Source organism: Antennarius striatus, chromosome 1 (genome assembly GCF_040054535.1).
Source record: "Antennarius striatus isolate MH-2024 chromosome 1, ASM4005453v1, whole genome shotgun sequence".
NCBI classification, from domain to species: Eukaryota; Metazoa; Chordata; class Actinopteri; order Lophiiformes; family Antennariidae; genus Antennarius; species Antennarius striatus.
Genome location: NC_090776.1, coordinates 30,007,568 through 30,029,771, shown reverse-complemented (window position 1 = coordinate 30,029,771; position 22,204 = coordinate 30,007,568). Strand labels below are relative to the sequence as shown.

At 39.2% G+C, this 22,204-nt stretch overlaps 3 protein-coding genes across 4 annotated transcripts; 1 reads left to right on the top strand and 2 right to left on the bottom strand.

The window, feature by feature from the left end:
* The first annotated feature begins 32 nt into the window (after positions 1-32).
* nip7 (NIP7 nucleolar pre-rRNA processing protein) lies at positions 33-2,089 on the top strand. The gene is made up of 5 exons (XM_068321887.1): positions 33-175; positions 285-371; positions 460-598; positions 1,107-1,247; positions 1,704-2,089. The coding sequence occupies exons 1-5, from the start codon at positions 120-122 to the stop codon at positions 1,821-1,823; spliced, it is 543 nt and encodes a 180-aa protein (XP_068177988.1). The 5' UTR covers positions 33-119; the 3' UTR covers positions 1,824-2,089.
* A 68-nt stretch (positions 2,090-2,157) lies between these two features.
* Positions 2,158-10,218, bottom strand: terfa (telomeric repeat binding factor a). The gene is made up of 13 exons (XM_068321875.1): positions 10,058-10,218; positions 9,750-9,845; positions 9,180-9,307; positions 7,437-7,523; positions 7,080-7,220; positions 6,606-6,730; positions 5,867-6,403; positions 4,673-4,756; positions 3,661-3,780; positions 3,430-3,576; positions 3,258-3,334; positions 3,127-3,173; positions 2,158-2,769 (listed from the first exon to the last, which is right to left on the bottom strand). Exons 1-13 carry the CDS (start codon positions 10,206-10,208, stop codon positions 2,611-2,613), a joined length of 1,899 nt encoding a protein of 632 aa, XP_068177976.1. The 5' UTR covers positions 10,209-10,218; the 3' UTR covers positions 2,158-2,610.
* A 1,123-nt stretch (positions 10,219-11,341) lies between these two features.
* On the bottom strand, positions 11,342-20,144 carry zdhhc7 (zinc finger DHHC-type palmitoyltransferase 7). Of its 2 annotated transcripts, none has more exons than XM_068313408.1 (7): positions 20,025-20,144; positions 16,923-17,272; positions 16,022-16,146; positions 15,779-15,875; positions 15,509-15,590; positions 14,677-14,807; positions 11,342-14,401 (listed from the first exon to the last, which is right to left on the bottom strand). In XM_068313408.1, exons 2-7 carry the CDS (start codon positions 17,265-17,267, stop codon positions 14,219-14,221), a joined length of 963 nt encoding a protein of 320 aa, XP_068169509.1. In that variant the 5' UTR covers positions 17,268-17,272; positions 20,025-20,144; the 3' UTR covers positions 11,342-14,218. The 2 variants fall into 2 exon arrangements, with proteins under 2 accessions (XP_068169509.1, XP_068169517.1); XM_068313416.1 differs by having other exon boundaries at positions 16,923-17,268; positions 20,025-20,138.
* Positions 20,145-22,204: the final 2,060 nt, after the last annotated feature.

The window sequence follows — 22,204 nt, the reverse complement described above, 5'->3', positions numbered from 1 at the left end:
TGACGTCATACATGTTCCGGTGCGGAGGGCGGGCACTTCCGCGTTGACCCACGTTTCCACATTGCCCACGAAACTTTTGAGACAAATGCTGATAGAAATAGATATCTCAACGACTCAGGATGAGGCCATTAACTGACGAAGAGACAAAAAGTATGTTCGAGAAGCTGTCGAAATAGTAAGTGGACAAGGAGACCGTTTTTCCTACTTGATAAATGTCCATGTATCAAAACGTTAGTCTCCCTTTTAGCTTCTTTATGCTAACCGTGTCTGCTATCTCGCAACAGCATCGGAGAAAACATAAAACTTTTAGTGGACCGACCTGATGGTACTTACTGCTTCAGGCTGCAGAATGATCGCGTCTACTACATGAGGTGATGTCGGGTTGACTAACTTGCATGTTTTGCTGCCATTATGTCCATATGGAAAATATCATGCAGCATCACTGTTTTCTCTTCACAGTGAGAAAATTCTGAAGTTGGCCACAAATATTTCCCGGGACAAGCTGGTGTCAGTAGGAACATGCTTTGGGAAATTTACAAAGACCGGGAAATTTCGACTACACATCACGGCTCTGGATTTCCTGGCCCCCTATGCAAAGGTGACTATGATGGCAGCTTTCATATGTCTTTCCATCTCTTCATTGTTCATACAAATGAGGATTGGAGTATGGGGGCCCTAAAGGAAGTGAGATCATGGATATATTTAGTATACAGTACTGAAATGCCCTTTCCTTACCAAAATCGAATTTAATGTCAAATGATGGAATTCCACAGTTGGTACCTGCCTAATTCACTTGGAGGTACCATTCCCCACCCGTTCCTACTTTTTTCTGATATAACATCTCTTCTGCTGCCACTTGCACTGCAGTGAGTCAGCAGTAGACTTTGCATTTCATTAATGAGCAATAAAACTATCAATACCCACATGATTGTTACTAATTCTGAAAAAAGAAAAAAAAAACACATTTATGAATTGAGTGAAACCATACTTGGTTCATTACTGAAGCAGCTCATGACAACATGACTGGCATGTTTATAATCCAAATGGCCATACTTCTGCAGGATTGCCTTTTTAATAAGGGTTCAAACACTTTGTGTTGTCATCAGTTCAAGGTTTGGGTGAAACCTGGAGCAGAACAGTCTTTCCTCTACGGGAATCATGTGCTGAAATCCGGACTTGGAAGAATTACTGAGAACACGATGCAGTATCAGGGAGTCGTGGTCTACTCTATGGCTGATGTACCCCTGGTAAGTTTTATTGATGCAACTCTTCTTTGCTCACGTACTGAGTGGGTCATAAAGGGCTGATGTGGGACCACTAGTACTGAAAATACACGAGATGGGACACGTCATACAGCCCCATTTACAAAGTTTGAATGCTGAGTAAAGTGAAAATACAAACAGGATTCAATGATTACAAAAACATTGAAACCCCACATTTGATTTAAAATGGATTTCCAAATTTGAATTTATGACAGTAACACATCACACCGAGGACTATAATGGTGAACAGCTTAAGAACATTTCTCAATGTAAAATTGCAAAGCATGCAGGTTATTTTTACCATCACATCGTTAAGATTCAGAATATGACAAAATCTTCAGAAACATGGACTTAGGCTGAAAACCATATTGTATTGTGCTTCATTCAATATGACCAACAGTAAGCTTTTCCAGTTCACTGAGGGGATTTCTTTTTGCTCAGGGATTTGGTGTGGCAGCCAAGTCAACACAGGAGTGTCGGCGAGTGGATCCTATGTCCATTGTAGTGTTTCACCAAGCTGACGTGGGAGAGTTCATCAGGAATGAAGACACATTAACATAAACATTCATCAACAACTGGACTGTTGAATCACTCATTACAGTCAAATGTTTCACACAAAGTAAGAAACTGAATTTCTTACCCAAACAGTTGTGTTCAATGTGTAGTTCAAGGGCTCTTGAATAGAAAGGTTTCAACCGGCGGCCCATACTTTTAATGGAAAGTCGAGGGACAAACAGACCTCTTGCCTTGTGATATTGATATTCTACCATCCAACTGTCAAATGAAACTAAATGCTTTAGTTTCATGTGCTGTAAATATCGAATAAATCCATGTTTTTGAGTCTCTGTGACGTTACTGCCTGACTGCAAACTCACAATGAATAGGCATTTAATCATGCTAAATGATTTATTGAGAAGAATTTACAATATATACATGTTTCATGGAAAATATAAGGTATTGAACCAGATTCACATTTCCCTGATTTTGGGTATAACTAATGGAGACAGCGTCTACAAATAAGACATCCGAGTCATGTAGTTTTGAGGTCTTTTTCTGGTTAAATGAAACCGTTCAACTCTAGCAATCGTTTTGTTTTCAGGAACTTAAAGTGTTACATACTGTGATAGCGCTCACTTATCTGCTATTCCTTTGCAGTACATTTGTGGCAGTAATGCTCTCGCTTCATATGAGGCCATTGTCAAAAATCATCCCAACCCAAATCAGGGAATGTTTACAATTCCAAAACTATTTAATACAAGTAAACACAAAATTTCATTGAAGACAACTCGTCAAATTAAAGTCCTCAAAAATCAAAGTTTATGCTGCATCGAATTCTCTTGACATCAGCTCAGATCATATTTAACTTCTTCATGGTTCTCCATCTGTCCTTAATCTGGACATTCGTTCGATCCTTGAAGGAATAATATGCCGCTATCTTATTCCAGTTGCCCTCACCAAATTTTCTGACCCCTTCTTTCAGTTTCTTTGTTTCATCTTCAGTCCACTTCTGCAACACAAACAGAATTGGGTTTATTCAGAATTCTGCTAAATAGACAATAAGGCTATCTTTTACTTGTGTCAGTGCTGGTGCATCTTAACGCCACTAACTATACTGAGAAGTCTGCTTCATTTGGACTGTCATCAGATGTAAAGGCACGTAAGTCACAAGCAGAATGCTTTGCAGTCATTTTGAACACAGGCAATCAAGTCCATGCAGTCCATTTTATGTTAATATTTGCAGACTGTTGTGATTTTTCACAATATAATGTGAATTTATTAAACTCTCAAGACTTGGGCCACTATGGAACAAACCCTAACAAATACTACTTTATCTCTTTACAAATGCAATTCATGTCATAGTTACCCTCTTCCTGTGGCCTGAATTTGAAACAAGGCTGTCATCGAGTGATCCTTTGGGAAAAACAAAGAAATTAATGCCTAAACAATAATTCCGCAACTATAAGAAAGGAATTAAGAACATAAAAATTGTCTTACTCTGTCTGGCAGTGAAATTTGACTCTTCATCACTCCATGTGTCCTTAGTCTCCAGTGCATTGCTCATCAGCTGCTTCCTGTGAGAAACAGTATAATTTCATTCAACTGCTCTATTAAAAGACATTGCGAGTCAACATACAACAGGTAAACTGCTGAAGTAATCTTCACTAACCATTTTGAATTTGAAGGACCTGGATCCTGAGTAGAATGTTTTTGAGGGGTGGAGCTTTTTCGAGGCACAGGATCAGCAGGAAAAAGATTGGGTGAGGTGTCCAATGACGAATCACTAATGTAGACTTCGTCTGCATGTTCTGGAACCCTTCATTTGGAAAATGTTGTTTATGAAATGTTGTTAGTATTTGAAATGTACAGTGAAAAAATATCAAATGAATAATGTATTGACATTTGCTTGCTGAGAGAATGACTGGCCAGTGATTTTTGAGGTTTCTGGACCGAGGATCTGCAGCGGGCCGGTGAACGTGGGTCTTCTTCACTATCTGATGACTGCTCTGACCTGGAATTTCTGTATGATGAGAGTTGAGGCCAAATCAAGCATCATTCAAAAGGGATAAACCTGACTTGATTAAAATAGTTTTCTGTCACATGTCTATAAAGTTTTTACTGGTGCTTTAATGTTAGTAGTTCAAACATCTTTGTGTTTAAAGTAGAAAAATGAATAGACATCCTTAATGTTTTGAGTGATATTGTGATATTACCAATCTATGCAACCAGTAGTACTTCTATGTACGAAAGAGTTCTGGCAATTACAGGACAGACTTGCATTTACAGCCTTCAATCAGAATTTGTGGAATATAAGGCTTCCTACAATTACCTCTTACATCTCAGGTTGGACTTTTCAAAAACAAAACCTGCAATGTATGATTCTATTGTTTGACATTCCTATGACATTATGACTTGTATAACCAAACACAGAACTGGTCATTTTCTTCCCCCCACCATTGTGCTGCCTAATCACTCGGCCGACATCAAATTATTGCCAATTAATTGGAAGCTGACAATTCTGTTGAACATAGTGCTCATCTGAAAGGCCAAGTGTTTGGCCATCTTTAATTTAAGAAGTCAGATATTGCCTCATCTGGTTTTCTGGCAAATCTATGACAACGCTAACAAGGGGGCGGCAGTGGCTCAGTGGTACAGTGTATCGTCCAATGTTCCCAAGATCAGCGGTTTGATTCCCGCTCCCACCCAAGCCCAAGCCACCCGGAGAGTGAGCTGACAGAGGGAGGCGTCAGCCGACCCCCTGAACACTGCCGAGGCGCCTGTGAGCAAGGCGCCCTTATACACAAGTGAATAGAGCAGTCTGTTAAAATGGCTGATTGCTCGCTAGTAAATAATTTTAATATGTATCCCGTATATAAAAATCCTCGTAAGCGGTGATGTACATTTGGACTTACCTTTTAAAAGAACTGTTGGACTGGTTATGGAGTTCTTCAACGCAGCTTTGCCAATCAGCAGCCGAGGAAGGGGTGTCCTCCTCACTGGTGTAACAACATGCAAGTTCAGTGGATTTCAGTGAACAGCACAGGACCAAAAGCAGCTGATATGTCTAGTGTGTAAATATATCTTAATAAAATTTAACATGTCATTAGAATGTATACAAATTTTATATCTTTTTAAAGTGAAACAAACATTCACTAACATTTTTCTTAGATTTTGCCTTTGTAAAGAGTTTGTTTAACAGACTAATTTTACAGAATATCACGTACAGTATTACAAAATAGAGTTGTGTTGTTACACCTTCCACTTGTGAGAAACCCAGTTCTTTGCATGCTGACACAGGCCTTCAGCCTTCAGGTGAGGGTGGCTCAAAGATATCAACTACATGACGACATCCTGAGTTATTTCTACAAACAAAACCATCGTCTCAAGCATCTTTAATGTTAGAACCGAACTGTGTAAGAAACAGCAGTTCAGCCATGTTAAATTATTTACATGTTTACTGACCACTTATAAATCTAACAAAGATTAATGACCACTGGCCCATTAATTTATGATAAACATGCAATGGCATTCTGATTTTTATTGGATTTAATTTTAAGTGATGAAAAAATGTTAACTCTTACAACTCCATACACTGATCAGCCATAACATCATATCAATAATATCAATGATTATTTCTTTATCATTGTATCTGTGGGTGGGTATGTCTGGCAGGTATTAAGTATTTTGTTCTTAAAGTTGATTTGTTAGAAGCTGGAAAATTAGTCAAGCTTAAGGATTTGAGTTTGACAAAGGCCAAATTAGCCTCAGAGGATCTCTTGTGGGGGGTTCCTGGTGTACAAACCAGCATCAGTGGAACATGCTGGACAAATCAGTTTGATCCATAGAGGCCTCACCTCACAGCTTACAGGACTAAAAAGATCTGCTACTCATGTCTTGGCGCCAGACGCCACAGCACATTGTCAGAAATCTGGTGGACTCTATGCTCCAATGGGTCTGGGCTGTTCTGGTAGCAAACAAGGGGAGCTACACGATATTCGGCAGCTGATCATAATGTGCATGCCGACGGGGGTAGATGCCACACCAATAGAAAAACTCCAATTGTGCTTGTGCTATAAGGTGAATATGATCAAGCGGAAATGAAATACCTGCTGCTAATTGTTCTTGCTTTTCTGGGATGTTTCCGTTTGGGTATGGAGACCTCAATCTCCGTCACAGGATTCTGCAGGTCTTTCTCTCGGACTCTAGTTGCTGTCTCCGGTGGGTCTTCTGATCTGACTTCAGACTCCAGGTCCCCAGCAGGTGTTGTGCAATGCAAACTCACCTGGCTGTCTGGATCAACCACCAGTCGGGCCAAAGTGTATAGTCGTCTTTTCCTTGGCACTGATGTTGTCTTTGAAAGTGAACCTGCCTGTATTTGTGGATCGTCATCTTTTTGTGGTGGCTGATCTGCTGGAGAAGCCTCCATGGGGCTGCCTGCTCTTTGAAACGAACCACTCTGCTCTGAGTCTTGACTGGTGGCCATTGTGGGAGAAGGGGAGAGACGCAGGCAAAGATCTTCTTTGGCCTGCTGCTCTTTCTCCACTTCGTTGTTCAGCTGATTAAATGTTTTACGTGAGCCAACCACCAGAGCCATGTAGGCAGCCTCCAACTTGGACTTGGTGATAATTCCTGAAAAAAGACGACTGAAAAAAGAGAGACATCAAAGTATTTAGGCAAGAACAAGACTTAAAAATGTGACTGCACTGGAAACATTCTCACTTGGAGACATAAACAATTATGCTTGACAGTGAGTATGTCAGATGATTCTATGACTCAACAAGAGTCATGCTGCTGTTGTAATTACTACTGTAAACAATTGTTTCTTTGAAATGAGTGGAAGCGTACCGTCTTAGAAACTTGGCATCAGTGGATTTTTGTGGTGCCGAGTGTGGTTCAGGTTCATCTTGCTCTTCACAAGTTGTCTTGTCATCAACTTCCTCACATCTTTTATTAATACACATTCTTGCAACCTGTTTCAAATAAACAACCCAAAAAGACATGTACTGTACATCAACATACGTGTTACCTAAAAACCAGCCTTACAGCCATGTCTGTGACTGGCTGAACTCAAACTATTACAGGTGAGATTTTCTTATTGAACTTGTGAATGTTTTCAAAGAAGACGCACATTTTAAAATAAACATGCGTTTACCTTTTGGTCTAACAAGAAAAAATAATGCTGTTAGCAAAAACTTTCAAGGACAATAAATTATATGTAACCCAAAAAATTAAAAAAGCATTCATGCAGCAACATAAAACAATGACAGAAATGAAAATTGAAACACAATGATCATTATTTGGTTCCAAACATATACATACCTTCTGAAGAAAAGGAACATTCAATGGGCAGAGTGACTTGCAAAAGATCAACATTTCCTCCTTAAACTTTCTGAAGTCAAATTGCTCTATGACTTTGTGTGTACCAGTTTTCTTTTTGATGAGTCCCATGAATATAGCTTTCTATTAGAGCGGAAACACGACATATACAAATGTAAAATGAGGACAATAATTACCTTCAAAATGTATAAGCCTTTCATGCAAAATAAATTGAAAAACATTTACTGCAACATGGCAAGTTATGACACAACATTGTATACCACACAGAATTTCTAAAATGAAAATGAATACAATTTTTGTAACTCTGAGGAACAGTGTTGCTTTAGGTACTAAACTCACCTTGCCAACCATTGGTTTGGGGAAGTATTGTTTCAACACCTTTTCTGCCATGTCAAACTCACCATTCTTAATGAGAACTGACACCATCTAAAAGTAGAAAAAATAAATTCTCATGAAATTTTAACCCAAGAATCATTTCAAGTGATCCGAATAGAGTAAGCTGAACGCACAGATACACAATGGACAATTTGACTCGTTACACGTGGGGCCTACAGTCTACTTTTTACCACCACAATTTTGCAAGAAAGTTAGTATAATGTTAACATCCTTCACTGTTAAATTCAAGCTGTGTTTAGCTCCATTACCATAAAGAAGAATCTGTAAAGAATCTGTAACATATTTACTGCTCCGTAAACTGCTACTTTTTCCCCCACGCTTTTGAAAACTGTGGCGTGGACAACAATGCGGCTTATCTATAGTTTTTTTTGCTGATGGCCATCAGGGGGCGCAGGAGGTGTAAAAACAACAGACACAAGTGGTCAATGCAAAGAAGAAGACGCTACTTTTAGGTGCACTCGATTCAAAACGCAGCACAAAATGCAAAATATTTCATCATGCCCTCATCATGGTAAGTACACAAAGAAAAGCATATGATGCAGCTCTTAAGGTGAAAGCAATTAATCTGTCTATCCAGACAGGAAATACCGGTAGAGCTGCTGCATGGAATCTAGGGGTTAATGAATCAATGAATGAATCAGGGATCACAAACGCAGATGGCCTGAACTAGAAAATATTTTTGAGGACTGGGTGAAAACACTGAAAGCAGACGGCCGACTGAAGCAGATCCGACTGAAAGCTAAAACAATCGCCAGCGAAATGTGTATTGATGATTTTAAGATTTAGATTTATCAGACAAAAAGATCTGTCTATCAGGGTGCAGCAGACTGTCAGTAACTCCATCCTGACTATGAGGAAAAAATAGCAAACTTCCAAAAATTCATCCATCCATCTTCAACCGCTTATCAGGGACCGGGTTGCGGGGGCAACAGTCTCAGGAGGGATGCCCATATTTTCCTCTCCCCCAGCTCCTCCGGGGGGATCCTGAGGCCTTCCCAGGCCAGCCGAGAGACATAGTGCCTCCAGCATCTCCTAGGTCTTCCCCGAGGTCTCCTCCCAGTAGGACATGCCCGAAACACCTCCCTAGGGAGGCGTTTGGGAGGCATCTGGAGCAGATTCCGAGCCACCTCAGCTGGCTCTGCTCGAGGCGGGGGAGCAGCAGCTCCTCCCTGGTGACTGAGCTCCTCACCCTATCTCTAAGGGTGCGCCCCCCCACTGTACGGAGGAAACTCATTTCAGCCGCTTGAATCCGGGATCTTGTCCTTTCGATCATGACCCAAAGGTCATGACCATAGGTGGGAGTAGGAACGTAGATTGACTGGTAACTCCAAAGCTTAGCGACTCAGCTCCTTCTTCACCACGACAGACCTATACAGCGACCGTATCACTCCGGTCGAGAACCATGGCCTCGGATTTAGAGGTGCTGATCCTCATCCCATTGCGTCACAATCGGCTGCAAACAGTCCCAGTGCACGCTACAGGTCTAGGTCTGATGAGGCCAACATTGTCCGCAAAAAGCAGAGATAAAATTCATTGAAACAAAAATAGCTGAGAATTCCATGGGACCAGACAACATCAGAAATATGAATGAAATACCTTTAAAAGTTTGACCTGGCTCAACTAGAACTGTTAACGAGACATATGCATCACCCATTATGGTGAAAACAATGGCCAAAAAACACATACCATGTCTTTGAGGGAAATGCATACATTCTCAAAATCCTGCGGTGGAATACTGAATTCCTTGTTAATATTTCCCAGCAAAATTAAAGCTGATTCCAGAGGACTTATCTGGTCAGACTCAAATGATGCATCTGAAAAGAAAGACAAAGCAACATTCAGTGTTTGAATCACAACGATAGGATAGGATTCATCTGAAGTTTAAAAGTCTTGGATTTGGATTCACAACTTGGTTGTGGAAAGAAGCCTCTACGTCATATCACAGTGAAGTCTTGTGGTTGCTGTACTTACATACAATGTCCAAATATGACATTAATTTTATTGCATACTGTTTTAAATTATTAAAAATGTCTTGAGAATAACTGTATTATCCTGGATTATCAAATACAATAATAATAATAATAACTAGAACACTGCTAGTTGCCAATGTACACTGTACTGCATCTTTACCTTTGCACCATCTACTGTTCGAATAAAGGAAATTACTGTATACATATAGTAACACATAAAACATAGTCACAAAAACACACATTGTTACTGAGAACACACTGATGAAAGCATTAATATTAATGTTACCCAGGTTTTCACCATCGTTAATACGGGAGAGGAACTGCAGCACTCGGATCTTGATCTGTGTGCTCTCAGTGAGCTCCAGAGGACGTTCCAGGACACCTGCAACAAAACAACGCGTTTGTCATTCACCCCTGGAAATCTGTTAGAATATTAATAAATTATTCACTTACACCGTTGTCTTTTTTTTTTTGTTTTTTGGTACTCTCTTCCAAGTTTTTAAAAACGTTTCTGAACAATCGTCCGAAACGACACTGCTGAAACATTTTGAGGTATCTGGTAAATGGGGCGCTGGGTTGATGTATCTTACTCACCGTTAAGTATATTTCTTATTCCTAAAAAGTCATTGTACTGCTCATTTTGAAAAAAATCTAGCGCCAGGGAATAATAGTGATCCAACAGCCAGCGGTTAATCACAGGCTCGACACCAGTTAGACTGCTGCTCACGACTTCCTTTGCCGCCATCGTCGTATCATTTCTTCTTCGCTCCTCGATATTCACGCCACATGAACGGAAACAGGAAACAGTGACCGATTTTTTGGGAGGGGTGGGGCGGCGGACGTACACGCCCCCCAGTCTGATCGACATCCTCCTGACCAATTACACAACAGCAAAAGATTCGAACCTACCCAATCAGATGCGTACCAGGAAATTTATATGCGCAGAAAATCTCGAAATTATAAAATTATCACAAAGTTATTAAATCATCCAAAAATGAAGGAAAGATAAATAGAGTGTATTAAAATATATTTCGTTTTTCTGTAAACTCTTGGTTTGGCCCCTCCCCCTCCCCGTTCCACTACCGCATTCCGAGGATAAGTGAGGTCACAGTTCAAAGCCTCGGACATCGAACAGAAAGTGGGTTTACTCCCTAATGCAACTCACCCGAATGACGCTCTCTCAACAGTCTTACGAGACTATTAATTAAATGGAAATGAATTTGGTCAAATTCCCATTTTTTCTTATCTGTGAAAATGTACTTAGGAGTGAAATGGAGACGTCACATGTCTTCAACAGACGTTTAAAAAAGAAACAAGAACCAATGCAGTCAGACTGCAACATCCCACGACACCCCCGAATTCAAAATTTTACCCTACTTGCATAGGTCAAAAATCAAAGCTAGTGCTCTGACCTGCTGCCACTGAACAAAGCAAAAGCTCTGATCTATGGTTTTACTCTGGCCTTCTCCCTCATCTTTCTATCTTATCCAGACTCAAAATGTGAATTTTTCTAAATTCCTGAATTGAGAAAATGTAAATTCCCATAAACTGCTGCAAGTTACTTTTTCATTTGGATGCACTATATATTTCAGTGTAGTATTTCAAATTTACATAATGTCTTGAATGGTTTCATCATTGTCAGCAGAGTGCGCTCTCTGCATTACATTCCACTGTTAATCTGTATCCGTCAAGAGTTGAAGTACTGATGTGATTTGAAGATTTGTTTTTCATGTTCTAATGAAAAACACACTTCCCATGGCATCCAGAAACAAAACCCACAAGCGGAGAAAACAGTTGTACATGATTCACAATCACAAGTTTTAATTTCATCAAGTTTATTATGTAAAATAATGACAATAAATATTTAAGACATTATAAGATTGGGATACAGTATATTCATAAAAAACATTCAGCTGATACTGGTCAACCTTATAATTAGTTCAAACAGCTAAAGGACTTTTGTTATTGGGGAAACAATCTGATTGAAAATTGTTGTTCCTTCATAAAACTTTTTGACCCCATATTTTCTGCCCAGATTTCCTGAACTGCATTGAATAAAACCTTTGTAGTCATAGAATTCAGTGCACCATTCCCTGTGGTTGTTGTGTTATAGTAACTTATACAGCAGAAGGTGGGAAAAATGTAATTAGTGATAAATCCCTTTTTAAAAAAATCATTATTCTGATTCTGTTGCTGAGCATGACTTCAAAAGTCATTCTGAAACAAAATCAGAATTTAAAACACAACTACAGCATCTGAGCTTTGTCAAAAGATAGGACTTTTCCTTTTCTAAATCAACAACCGGTATTCCTGAAAACTGCTTGTTAATGCCAAATACTTTAATCAGTCAACAGCACCTTATCTATCAATCCACAATTATTTCTGATGTTCTCTCACTAAAGGTTTAGCAGCATATTAGAATAAACAGTTACTGTACCGCAATACTCAATATTTACGCTAATTCTCATTTTTGTTTTTCAATTTTTGGATTTTGTGTAATTTTTTCCAATTCATTTAAGCTTTTTAACTAATGTTATAATATTAACAAATTTGAGCAAATACTACTGTTTTTTTCTTGCAAGGCTTTTGTACATATAAATGAAAGAGATTGTACTTGACCTTTATGGACATGCTTGAGGACATCTCATCGTTTTGCACCTCATAAATGAAGGAGTACACTGAGCATGACTGGAAAATGGACTTTAAGGAAAAATAATATTTTTCCAATGTTTAGATGAATACTGTCACTGAATTGATCTACTCCAGTAGAATAAGAAAAGAGACCAGCATTAATTAAATCCCCTGATATTAATATTCCAAAGTTTTCTAAGTTTTACACTGTGATAACAGCATGTTATCATAGCTGTACAGCATCAAACGTCATCATTTAGTGTAAACAATTAGACACAGTTCCTTCTCCTCAAACCCACAGACAAGACCAAACAGCAGAAAATTGTCCAATGCATGATAAAAAAAATTAGACATTGAGAATGAAGACACACTTACTGACAATACATGGACAACATCAAACCAAACAAGAACTAAAAATCCTGATCTCACGGCTGATGTAAAAATGGGACAGCTGTCACAAAACGGATTAAACACTTTAATAAATATGGCAATAAGGACAAAATCCATTCATGTTGATAAATTCACTTAACTGCACGAGTATAAAGGCATGGATATATGTTTTTTTTTAACATTGTGAAGACACTGCCACTGCCTGCCACTGGGCATTCCAGGCCTGAAGTATGAAAGATAAGCCAGGTATCTGCTGAGCTCCCTGTGCCTTAGTAAAGCTGTATAATGTGCCTGGCCCCTCCCCTCCATCCAGCAAAGCAGGTCCTTCGTACGTCTACAGACTGACTCCACAAAGGAGCTAAAGTCTGTCGACTAAAATGATTTCACAATGAGCAAAAGGAGGTTATACTAGGGTTTTTAAATTTCCTTTTCACAATGCGGCACCACATGGTGGCCAAGGAGCATGCAAAGCCATTATATCTGAATGCTGGCTCTGATATGCGTTTGTATGGTTGCTTTTCAGAAATAAAATACTATGATAAAGCCTCTCTTGTCCAAATGCATATGGATTCCTTATATATACATAGATAACCATAGATAACCTGCAGTTTACAGCAAACATATTTTGACCATTCATACATAACAACATTCGGTTAGTTCAGCAGCCAAGGTTGTTCAACCTGAATCACTTATTTAGTGTTTTGGACATTTAAGGGATGCGATGTTGAGCAGCATGTAGGAATGGTAGAATCGCAAATTTATGGATATGAGTACAATTAATACAAATCAGTATTTTTTTTCGCCTAGATGAAGATACAGAGTTAACATCTCCAGTAAGTCAATACGGCCAGGCTTTGAGGAATAGTCACTATGCTAAAGAATCCCCCCCCCCCCGTTTCAGCCCAAGAAATTAAAAATGACAATGGAGGTGAAGACAGAAAAACAACCACTCTTTTGCTTTGTGTAAAAATGATGTTTGTTCATAGTAGCCTGTTCATTATTCATTTGAATATACTGTAGTGAAAGCCATGATTCCTGTCTGAGATCCAGATAAATTGAGGCATTATAAATGTACATACAGGCAGCACAGTTCCAGGTCTGATGTCCATTCAACTCCTTATCCACACCTTTTCTCAAATGCCATATAAGTAATGCAGTCCCTGACTGACTGGGTCCAGTGGTGCAGGTTCAAGCATTTCCCCATTGAGACTTTATCTGAGTCCAGTAATAATTAAAGATTGATGTTTGTCCACGCTCAAAAACTAACAAACAAAAAACCCAAAAAACAAATCTTGAATCTCATGTGGAGAGCAAAGAAATACTGCTTAAGTATTTACCTTAAGAAGGTACATGAGTCAGGTTGAAACTCCACCTTGGACGGTTTCACAAGGAGTAAAAGTCTCACATGAGTTACATACTGCATGCTTTACATTAAAACACACAAACAAACCAATAACCTGCTCATGTGGGAATCAAAATTCCAGTTGTTCAACAAACATGGAGACCAAAGGTCTACATCCTCAGGTGAGAGTGAGTTCATAAACTTTTAGCAGGGCTCATGGTTTGCTGGGGTCTTGCTGGGGTCCCACAGGTTCAGCCCATCTCCCCTGTCACCCACACGATGGATTGAGTCAGGGAACAAAAGTCAGTTTTATCACAGTCTAAGGAGGGCATACAGGACATCTTGCTTAATACAGTCATGTTTTGGTGAGCCCCACCAGTCTGTTTTTTTTCTCAGACCGAAAACTCAGACCCGGTGCGACGACCATAGGTCAACAGCAGCAGGCGCCGAAGACGCAGGCCCGTGAATGGATTGCACCACAGCAGTGAGGGTGGGCCCCCAAATACAGCTTTCATTCCATCCCATCTCATATGACGCTCCCATGTGGGCTTCTCATTTTTAAGACGTTCAATTTCCTGTAAGCAAGCAATAGAAAACCCTCTTTAAATAAAATGGTCTTCATTATTTTCTCTTTTCTTTGGGTCTTTAGCATGCAAGAATGCTAACACATGCAGTCTCATGAAACCTGACAAAAACCTGTATTAATAAATACAACATCATTATCAACATACACTCCGCCAATTTGGGTTCACTTGTATTATTCCTTGATGCCCTCTTATTATAGTGACCTTCCTTACTACACACAGTCTGCTGAGAAGAACAAGGCTTTCAGGGTGTGATGGACACTGACCGTTTCATCATTGCAGATGGAGTGGATCTGTGTGCCAAACATTACAGCTGTGAACGTGAGGAAGAGGATGGCTTCTAGACAAAGGAAAATCAGCAGCAGCACTGACACCCCAGGAGAGAAGTCACTGCATTCTGGTCACAGGAAGACAGGCAGAAGCATTATTTCATGCTAAACATTGGAAATGCATAATAAGTAAATTCATAGAAATATTTTTTTGAATTAATGTTTTACTAATTCTGGCTGTTGAGGGCCTAAAATAAAATTAAGAAAAACAAAAAAAACACTGACCCTAATAAAATCCTGCCTATATAAAAGAGCCAATGCATACTTTAACATATTTTTGAGCTATAAACAAAATGTTACTTCATTTTCTTAAAATGTACCAATTCTGTCAATAATAGTAATTTTTATTTGTAAATGTATTGGCATATCAATGTGTCAAAAGACAAAGGAGAAGATCTAAACATATTTTCTAAAAATTGCAAAAAAGGAGACATCTTTGTTTAATCTGGACTGCTTGTTTAAAGTCAGAGCATTAACTTGTAGAAGGAAGTCCAGCCTGGAGAATAGAATGAAATATTATCCACATTTCCTGTGGGAAGTGGGATAAGATCAATGGCAGCTCTGCTTAGATTGTGTGGTACAACTCCAATGACTTGAAAAGACCTTGAAACAATATAAAATCTGTTTCCACTCCAACTCAGATCTTAGCAGTTTCAAGCAGTTTTCTTGCACAAAAGGTTGCTACTAAACTCCATCTTTGTAATATTCTGTATTTGTCCAATAGTATTTGCAATAGCATATTCAAAGCTGTAAAACAGAGAGGACCTACCATTCCACTGGGCTTTAATACAGGTTACAAAGTGCATACCACTGAGACCCAGGGCATGGGCAGAAATCAAGGCTATGTACATCTGCAGATAGAAGAGAGGAGAGAGACACTACTGACCATATGTCATTTAACAAAGGTTAACTTTCTTAGTCATTAATTATTTAAACACAAATTAACAAATAGGAATTACTGTGAAATGTGCATTCCTATTCCTTACCACACACATTGATGAAACTACATATACTACTCTATGAGTTTTTGAGTACTTACCGTGAATAGAACAAAGAATCTTTGATTCTTTTCTCCTACACAGTTATTGACCCATGGACAGTGGTGATCCATCTTTCTGATGCATCTTTTACAAATACTGTAACCAGATGAGAAAAGAGGTTCACATGTGAAAGAATTAGTGCCAACATCATCAAGTATACTGATCCTGTTTACAGCAAATATGCAGATACAGATGCTGCATGATGAAGATGTCACAACTTAATTGGCTACATGGAGACCGACCTGCAGTGGTGGGCTCTCTCAGGCTTTATGCTGCAGCACTTGGGGCATTTGTAGATAACTTCACCAGGTTTCAGCTGTAAGCTCTCCATGTACTCCTTGGTTGCATTGCCCTTTGGAACTGCGCCCTAAGAGGAATGTAAAACAGATAAAGAAAAAAATGCCAGTCTTTAATGTCATGCATGCGTTTGAATCAGTAGCTAGAGTGTGCATTCTTAATGTCCCTTCGGGGATCAAACCAGTATATAAAATTAAATTTAAAGAAACTAAGTACTGGTAGATTTTGCCATTACTACATAATGTGAAGTTTAATATGCATTTTTATATTGTTTTGTGAAAAAAGCACCCACCATTTGGACATACTGCTGTAATAATCACTTGCTCTTAAGTAAGACTGGATGCTTTATTTTGACTGAATTTGCAAGAAATGCTTTCTCCTTTTGTTTGACAAAAAGCAAGGCACATTACATTTGAATAGAAGTAATCTCTGGTGATTCTTAATGTGGCTGTAACTATCAGTGAAATGCATGAATAAACCTAAAACCTTGACAGCTCACTTGAACACTCAGATATTACAACTGCACAACCTTCTGTGCATAGTTTAATGGCTTTAAATATTATTTGTAAGGCTTTGCTGTTAGATAGCATCTATGCAGCTTTCATGACACATCAAGTTTATGAGTCAATGTTTTCACAAAATTACCAAACTATTTGACCTACATTACACAAAGCATGAATTAGTGAGCTCACCATGAGTAGCTACGAGGAGTTACAAATATATTACAGTGTGATTCTTGTAATTTGACATTTGTTTGTGAATTTATTCTCTCACTGGCTTTTAGTGTGGGCTTTCCTCCATCTTCAGTCTCAATCTTATGGGCTCTTGGATTCATTAACATCTTACCGGGTCAGTCATCATGGTGCGCAGATGTGAGGCCAATGCAAGGACAGCCAGGGAGTTGAAGGTGGCCCCATTTAGCAGTGAGTACCAGAAGCTCTTACTGGGCAGCAGCATGACAAAGTTCACCACAAATTCAGCATACAGCACCAGGAACCAAGTTATGGAGGCACACACCATCCCACAACTGTCCTGGATGAACCACACTGAGCGGTTCCCTGCTGTGTGGCCTGCATGGGAACCTCCGACAATCACTCCGGCTGACAGGCTCCCTGATTCAACATCAGATCCAGCTGACAACAGCGGGTGGTGCTGCTCCATGTCTCTTAGTCGGTGGTTTGAAGTTTGCATCCTGCCTAAGGAAATAGAGAAAGCATTCAAAAGAAAATTTAGTGCAATTGTCTTTATCTTCTCACAATAAAAAGGACTAGACAATATTTCATAGATTATACACCAAATGACAGCCACACAACCTGTACAAATATAAAACAATGTTTAAGTGTGCTGTGTGATAATATTCAATTAACTTATCTCACATTAGCCCTTCATTCATAAAATAAAAGTGTTGAGGGCCAGGCAGAGAAAGTTCACATTTCATGTAGTAGAGTGTTTGGGGAAAAGACAAATGGTCACCAGAAATTTAATTTAATCAGCACTACACACAGCACAGTGAGCACACAAAAGCACACAGAAAGTATTACCAACACCTAAAAAGAATAGAAAACAACCCACCATGAATATACAAATAAAAAGGCATAAATAGGCATTGGAAAGTAAAGTTTATATAGTGTTTGCAGAACAGAACTCAAAGCAAAGAAACAAAAACTCAAAGACATATACCGATAAAGGAAAGGCATGTGGCTGTACATCATCATACTATCTTTGACAACCAAGTTTACATAGGTGCTTCATTCTTGGAATGAAAGTCAGTAACATACCTACAAGAAATTTTTTTCATGGGAGAATCTTGTTTAACATGCCTTTCCACTTTCACAATTGATCAACTGTATTCATTTTGCTAAGGAGAGTTACTGCTTTCATTTGTTGGTGTGGTGTCCCAGTAAATTCTAATGTAACGATATCAAGTGAAGGGCTTCACCCTTTTATTACATTTAAATGAAATAATACATCTCCAGTGAGACAGGTGGTGCAGGGATAAGCCCTTTAATCTTAACTTGACTGGTCAGTCAGGCAACCTTCCAAACACCACACTGGTGGTGGTTTCTGCTTGCATACAAAAACTTTACATGTTAGAAGACTATCAAAAAAAAGTGTTGGAAGACAGAAATGCAAATACAGTCCGTATTAGAGGCCTGGGAAGCTGATACCACAGGGGCAACACGACTGGTCAGGTAACCTGTGATTACTGTATTATAAGGGAGAGTAATGGTGACATATCTTACAATATCAATGATTCTGATTCAAGTCTTTCTATGCTGTATATAGACTGTTTTAAAAGACAGTGTTCACAAACAATTGGCTTTTTAGATCATATATAATATTTAAACTTTAGGCCGGTTATAACATGGGCACTGCTACTGAAACACAAATAAAAATTCTCAAAGAAAATACACGGTCAAATAACACTGACCTTAAATCTGATCTGTTGACTTGAAAATACTTACCTAAAGCATGAGAATTTTTGTGCCAACTGAAAATCAGCAACGTTCTATTTATACTATTTTACAAATAATAATGAGTCAGTGATTTCCTCTTTTTAACACACCATATGAGCTAACCCGGAAACCTTGCTTAGGATTTGAAGAGACTGACAGTATCTTGACAATTCTCCTTTCGTTCAACTACTCTTTTAATGGAACACTACATATTAGCATTCAATATGGCACGCTTTCTTAAACAGAAAAGCAAGTTATTCACAAAAAAATGCAGTTTAAGAAATAAAGTTCACATTAAATACAGTTTAGTCACAATTTGAATGCTTCCTTTTTCCTCGTGAAAGCCAGAATGAGGAATGTAACACTTCCAGCTTTTGCATTATGAATGAAGACACATTATGTTAGCTGTGTGACACTGTTGTGTCACACACACACACAGACACAATGTGCGTGTGTTTAGTCTGTAGGCCTTAATATGTAGCTAAATGTTATGGTCATATGATGGTTGTAAATTTGCTGAACTGTACATGCCTGTAGGTGTACGTAAATTTCAACTATCTCGTGGCAAAACAGCAAAGTAAAGACTCTCAGGCTGTGATCACACAACTGGAGCAAGAGTTTTATTTTTTTTAAAAAGTTGGATATTATTAACCTTATGCAGATAAGTTTCATTACAGGACTGTTGGCTTCATATTTGTTTAGTACATAATTGTTAAATCGAATAACTTGAAAAGTATAAAAAGGTGTAAACTTCAGTGTTACCACAAACAAACTGGTACAATGTCTGCATCCTCTCAAGATGAATCCATCAGTGCGATGTCTACTTTGCAAGCGCTTTTCGCCCAAGGAAAGAACAAAAACAATCCTCATAATGTCTGTTCGTGTACATGTGGTGACATCGACAATATTTTGAGCAGATAGTCTCACAGTTATAAGATTGTTTAACTCCGAGGTGGTGACTTCATCATATCCGGGGTGTTCAGACCTATGTCCGAAATGAGTAACTACAGCGGCAATAAAAATACCAAGCAATTACGAACACACATCGATTACCTCTAATTATTTCTTAAATACTACTGCGGTTGTCTCCAGCCTCACCTGAAACCAACGGCACATAAATAAGATTACCTGTACAAATATGTGGACTGGTCTGTGCAGTTACACAGAAACGTAACTAAAAAATTCGCATTTTTCAGAGAAAACACAAATACTCTGTATATTATATTGTATCTCAACATATTATTTATAAAGCTGTGATTTAGATTACAGCCCTTTATCGAATTCCTACAGCACTGCTATCTGTAGAGGGCATACCCACAGGGCACGGACGCTAGCTAGCTACACAAATCTAATGTATCCACAATGGATGGTAAATACCATTTGCTAAGTAACATTAGCCACGAACAGAAGCTAGCACGGCTATGATGCTAACGCTACATACGAGCAACCAGAGAAATAACAGAGCTTCCCCACTGACGGCTGAGTCACACACCTTAAATCTTGTCGTTCCTTTGGTTAGGAGTGCCTTTTTAATACATTTCGATGTCCCGTTTGAGCAAAAGCCCTGTTCCGACACAGCAGTACCCTCTGCAACAGCATCAACACATCACTCTAACAACGGATTGACAATATAGGAGGCACTTCCTGGATCGACCTCGGGTTTCTCCGACATTGTTCGTGACTGTCCGGAGATACAAAGGTCAGAGGTACAGTATTTCGGTTCTGCCACAGCGCCACCCCGTGGATTGTGATAGAAATGTAACTCCACAACTGCAATATCTTAATTTCTCCACTCGACAGTGCTATTGGCCCAAAAATTAAATAAATAAATAACTCATAGAACCGAATGAGGAAATGTTGAATTGTGTTTAAATACAAAACATTTTGGTCTAATAATAAATAATAATTATCTAGTTTTTAAAAAGGACAGTTATGTTACACAAGCATGCATCAGTATGTATAAGCATACAAGTAGAAGAAGAAGAAGAAGAAGAAGATACACTTTATTGATCCCCTAGGGGAAATTACATTTGTCACTCAGGTGTACATTTGTTACATTTTTTTGTGTTAGTTTTTCACACACTATGTATGTACAGGCCCCTGAAACAACCACAGCACACAAAGGGGCCTGTAATCATGCAGTTAGTATACAACACAACATCAAGCTGTACATCGGGAGCCTGAGTGACGGGCAGCAGCTTCCTGGAGTGCGCCCCAATAGAGCAGCTTGTAAGGGGGACGGCGCCTTGCTCAAGGGCGCCTCGGCAGTGGCTGGGAGGTGAGCTGACGCCTCCCTCACACTCCGGAGATGTTCTGGCGGGAGCGGGAATCGATCCACCGATGGCTGGGCGATCTGTCTTCAAGACCTCTGCTCTACCGCTGAGCCACTGCCGCCTGAATGTATATGAATGAAGCTGAAGCTTATTGGCCTAAAGTTTCATCGATGTATATTTGATTTATTCTTTTTTAGCTGGCAAAAGTTATTTAGAGTCGCGCCCAGAGTTTCCCCACCTCACGTCCTAACACAAGCTGAGCTCTCCGTGACCCGCGCAAGCAGATGAAGTGGATTGAGAAAATGAATGAATGAATGAATGAATGAATGAATGAATGAATTTATTTAGAGCAGAAAGGCGTTGCCTCTTCGTGAATTGTATGTTTCCTCAAATCCTTACATCCCGTGAAGCTGTGATGTATTTGTCAGTGTTTGTGCGTTGGTCCCTCCGTCCGTCCACCAAATATCTTCGCAACCATTACAGATAGAAAGATGAAACAAAAAGCAAAGGGGGTGAAAATGAGATGATGACTTTGACCTTGAAAAACTAGGTTGAGTCAAATTTTCACTTTCGTACCTTCTTATTACACATCTCAGAAACCTGATGAGATACACCGGTAATCACAAAACAAAAAGCAACATTTTCAGGAAGCCAGAGGCACAAAAATGTGATGATGACCTTCACCTTTGGAAAACTAGGTCAATGTAGGTCAGGGTAAAATTTGGAATTCAGGGGTGTCACGGGATGTTGCAGTCTCTGACTGCCTTGTTTATTTTGGCTGAATCCTTAAGGGTACCATTTCAGTATGCTATACCTTTCTGGATACTCCTTTCGGATGGATGGACGGATGGACTAACAGACAGACAGACCGACAGACCGACAGACAGACAGACAGACAGACAGACAGACAGACAGACAGACAGACAGACAGACAGACAGACAGACAGACAGACAGACAGACAGACAGACAGACAGACAGACAGACAGACAGACAGACAGACAGACAGACAGACAGACAGACAGACAGACAGACACTTTAGTAATCCCGGAGGTAAATTACGTAAAAGTAAGTTGCCTGACCAGGAGTCGTGGCGGTGAGAGTGCTGAATCCTAACCACTAGACCACCAGTGAAAGAACTTCACTGGGAAGATATACAGTATTTCACATAATTAGAAAATATAATTCTGGATGTTTATTCTTATTTAATTTCATTTATATCTACTCCAATCATCAAATTTACCAAATTTGAATGGTTCAAACCTTTACAGTGAACATCCACTATCTATTGGTTTCTTTTGCTATTAATGATGAAAATATATATCTTAAGGTGCCCGTAGGAATGGTACATATTTAGGTCAGTGAATTTCCAATCCATTTTTACGCTGAAAAATTCCACAA

Excerpts from the sequence above, each read along its gene's own strand:
- nip7 (XM_068321887.1), top strand. The coding sequence starts at position 120 with ATGAGGCCATTAACTGACGAAGAGACAAAAAGTATGTTCGAGAAGCTG. Across the intron at positions 176-284 it reads TTCGAGAAGCTGTCGAAATA|CATCGGAGAAAACATAAAAC; the intron begins GTAAGTGGACAA and ends ATCTCGCAACAG. Across the intron at positions 599-1,106 it reads TCCTGGCCCCCTATGCAAAG|TTCAAGGTTTGGGTGAAACC; the intron begins GTGACTATGATG and ends TGTTGTCATCAG.
- terfa (XM_068321875.1), bottom strand. The coding sequence starts at position 10,208 with ATGGCGGCAAAGGAAGTCGTGAGCAGCAGTCTAACTGGTGTCGAGCCT. Across the intron at positions 9,308-9,749 it reads TAACGATGGTGAAAACCTGG|ATGCATCATTTGAGTCTGAC; the intron begins GTAACATTAATA and ends CTTTCTTTTCAG. Across the intron at positions 3,335-3,429 it reads GGTCCTTCAAATTCAAAATG|GAAGCAGCTGATGAGCAATG; the intron begins GTTAGTGAAGAT and ends TGTTTCTCACAG.
- zdhhc7 (XM_068313408.1), bottom strand. The coding sequence starts at position 17,267 with ATGCAAACTTCAAACCACCGACTAAGAGACATGGAGCAGCACCACCCG. Across the intron at positions 16,147-16,922 it reads GCACCATGATGACTGACCCG|GGCGCAGTTCCAAAGGGCAA; the intron begins GTAAGATGTTAA and ends CATTCCTCTTAG. Across the intron at positions 15,876-16,021 it reads GAGAGAGCCCACCACTGCAG|TATTTGTAAAAGATGCATCA; the intron begins GTCGGTCTCCAT and ends ATCTGGTTACAG.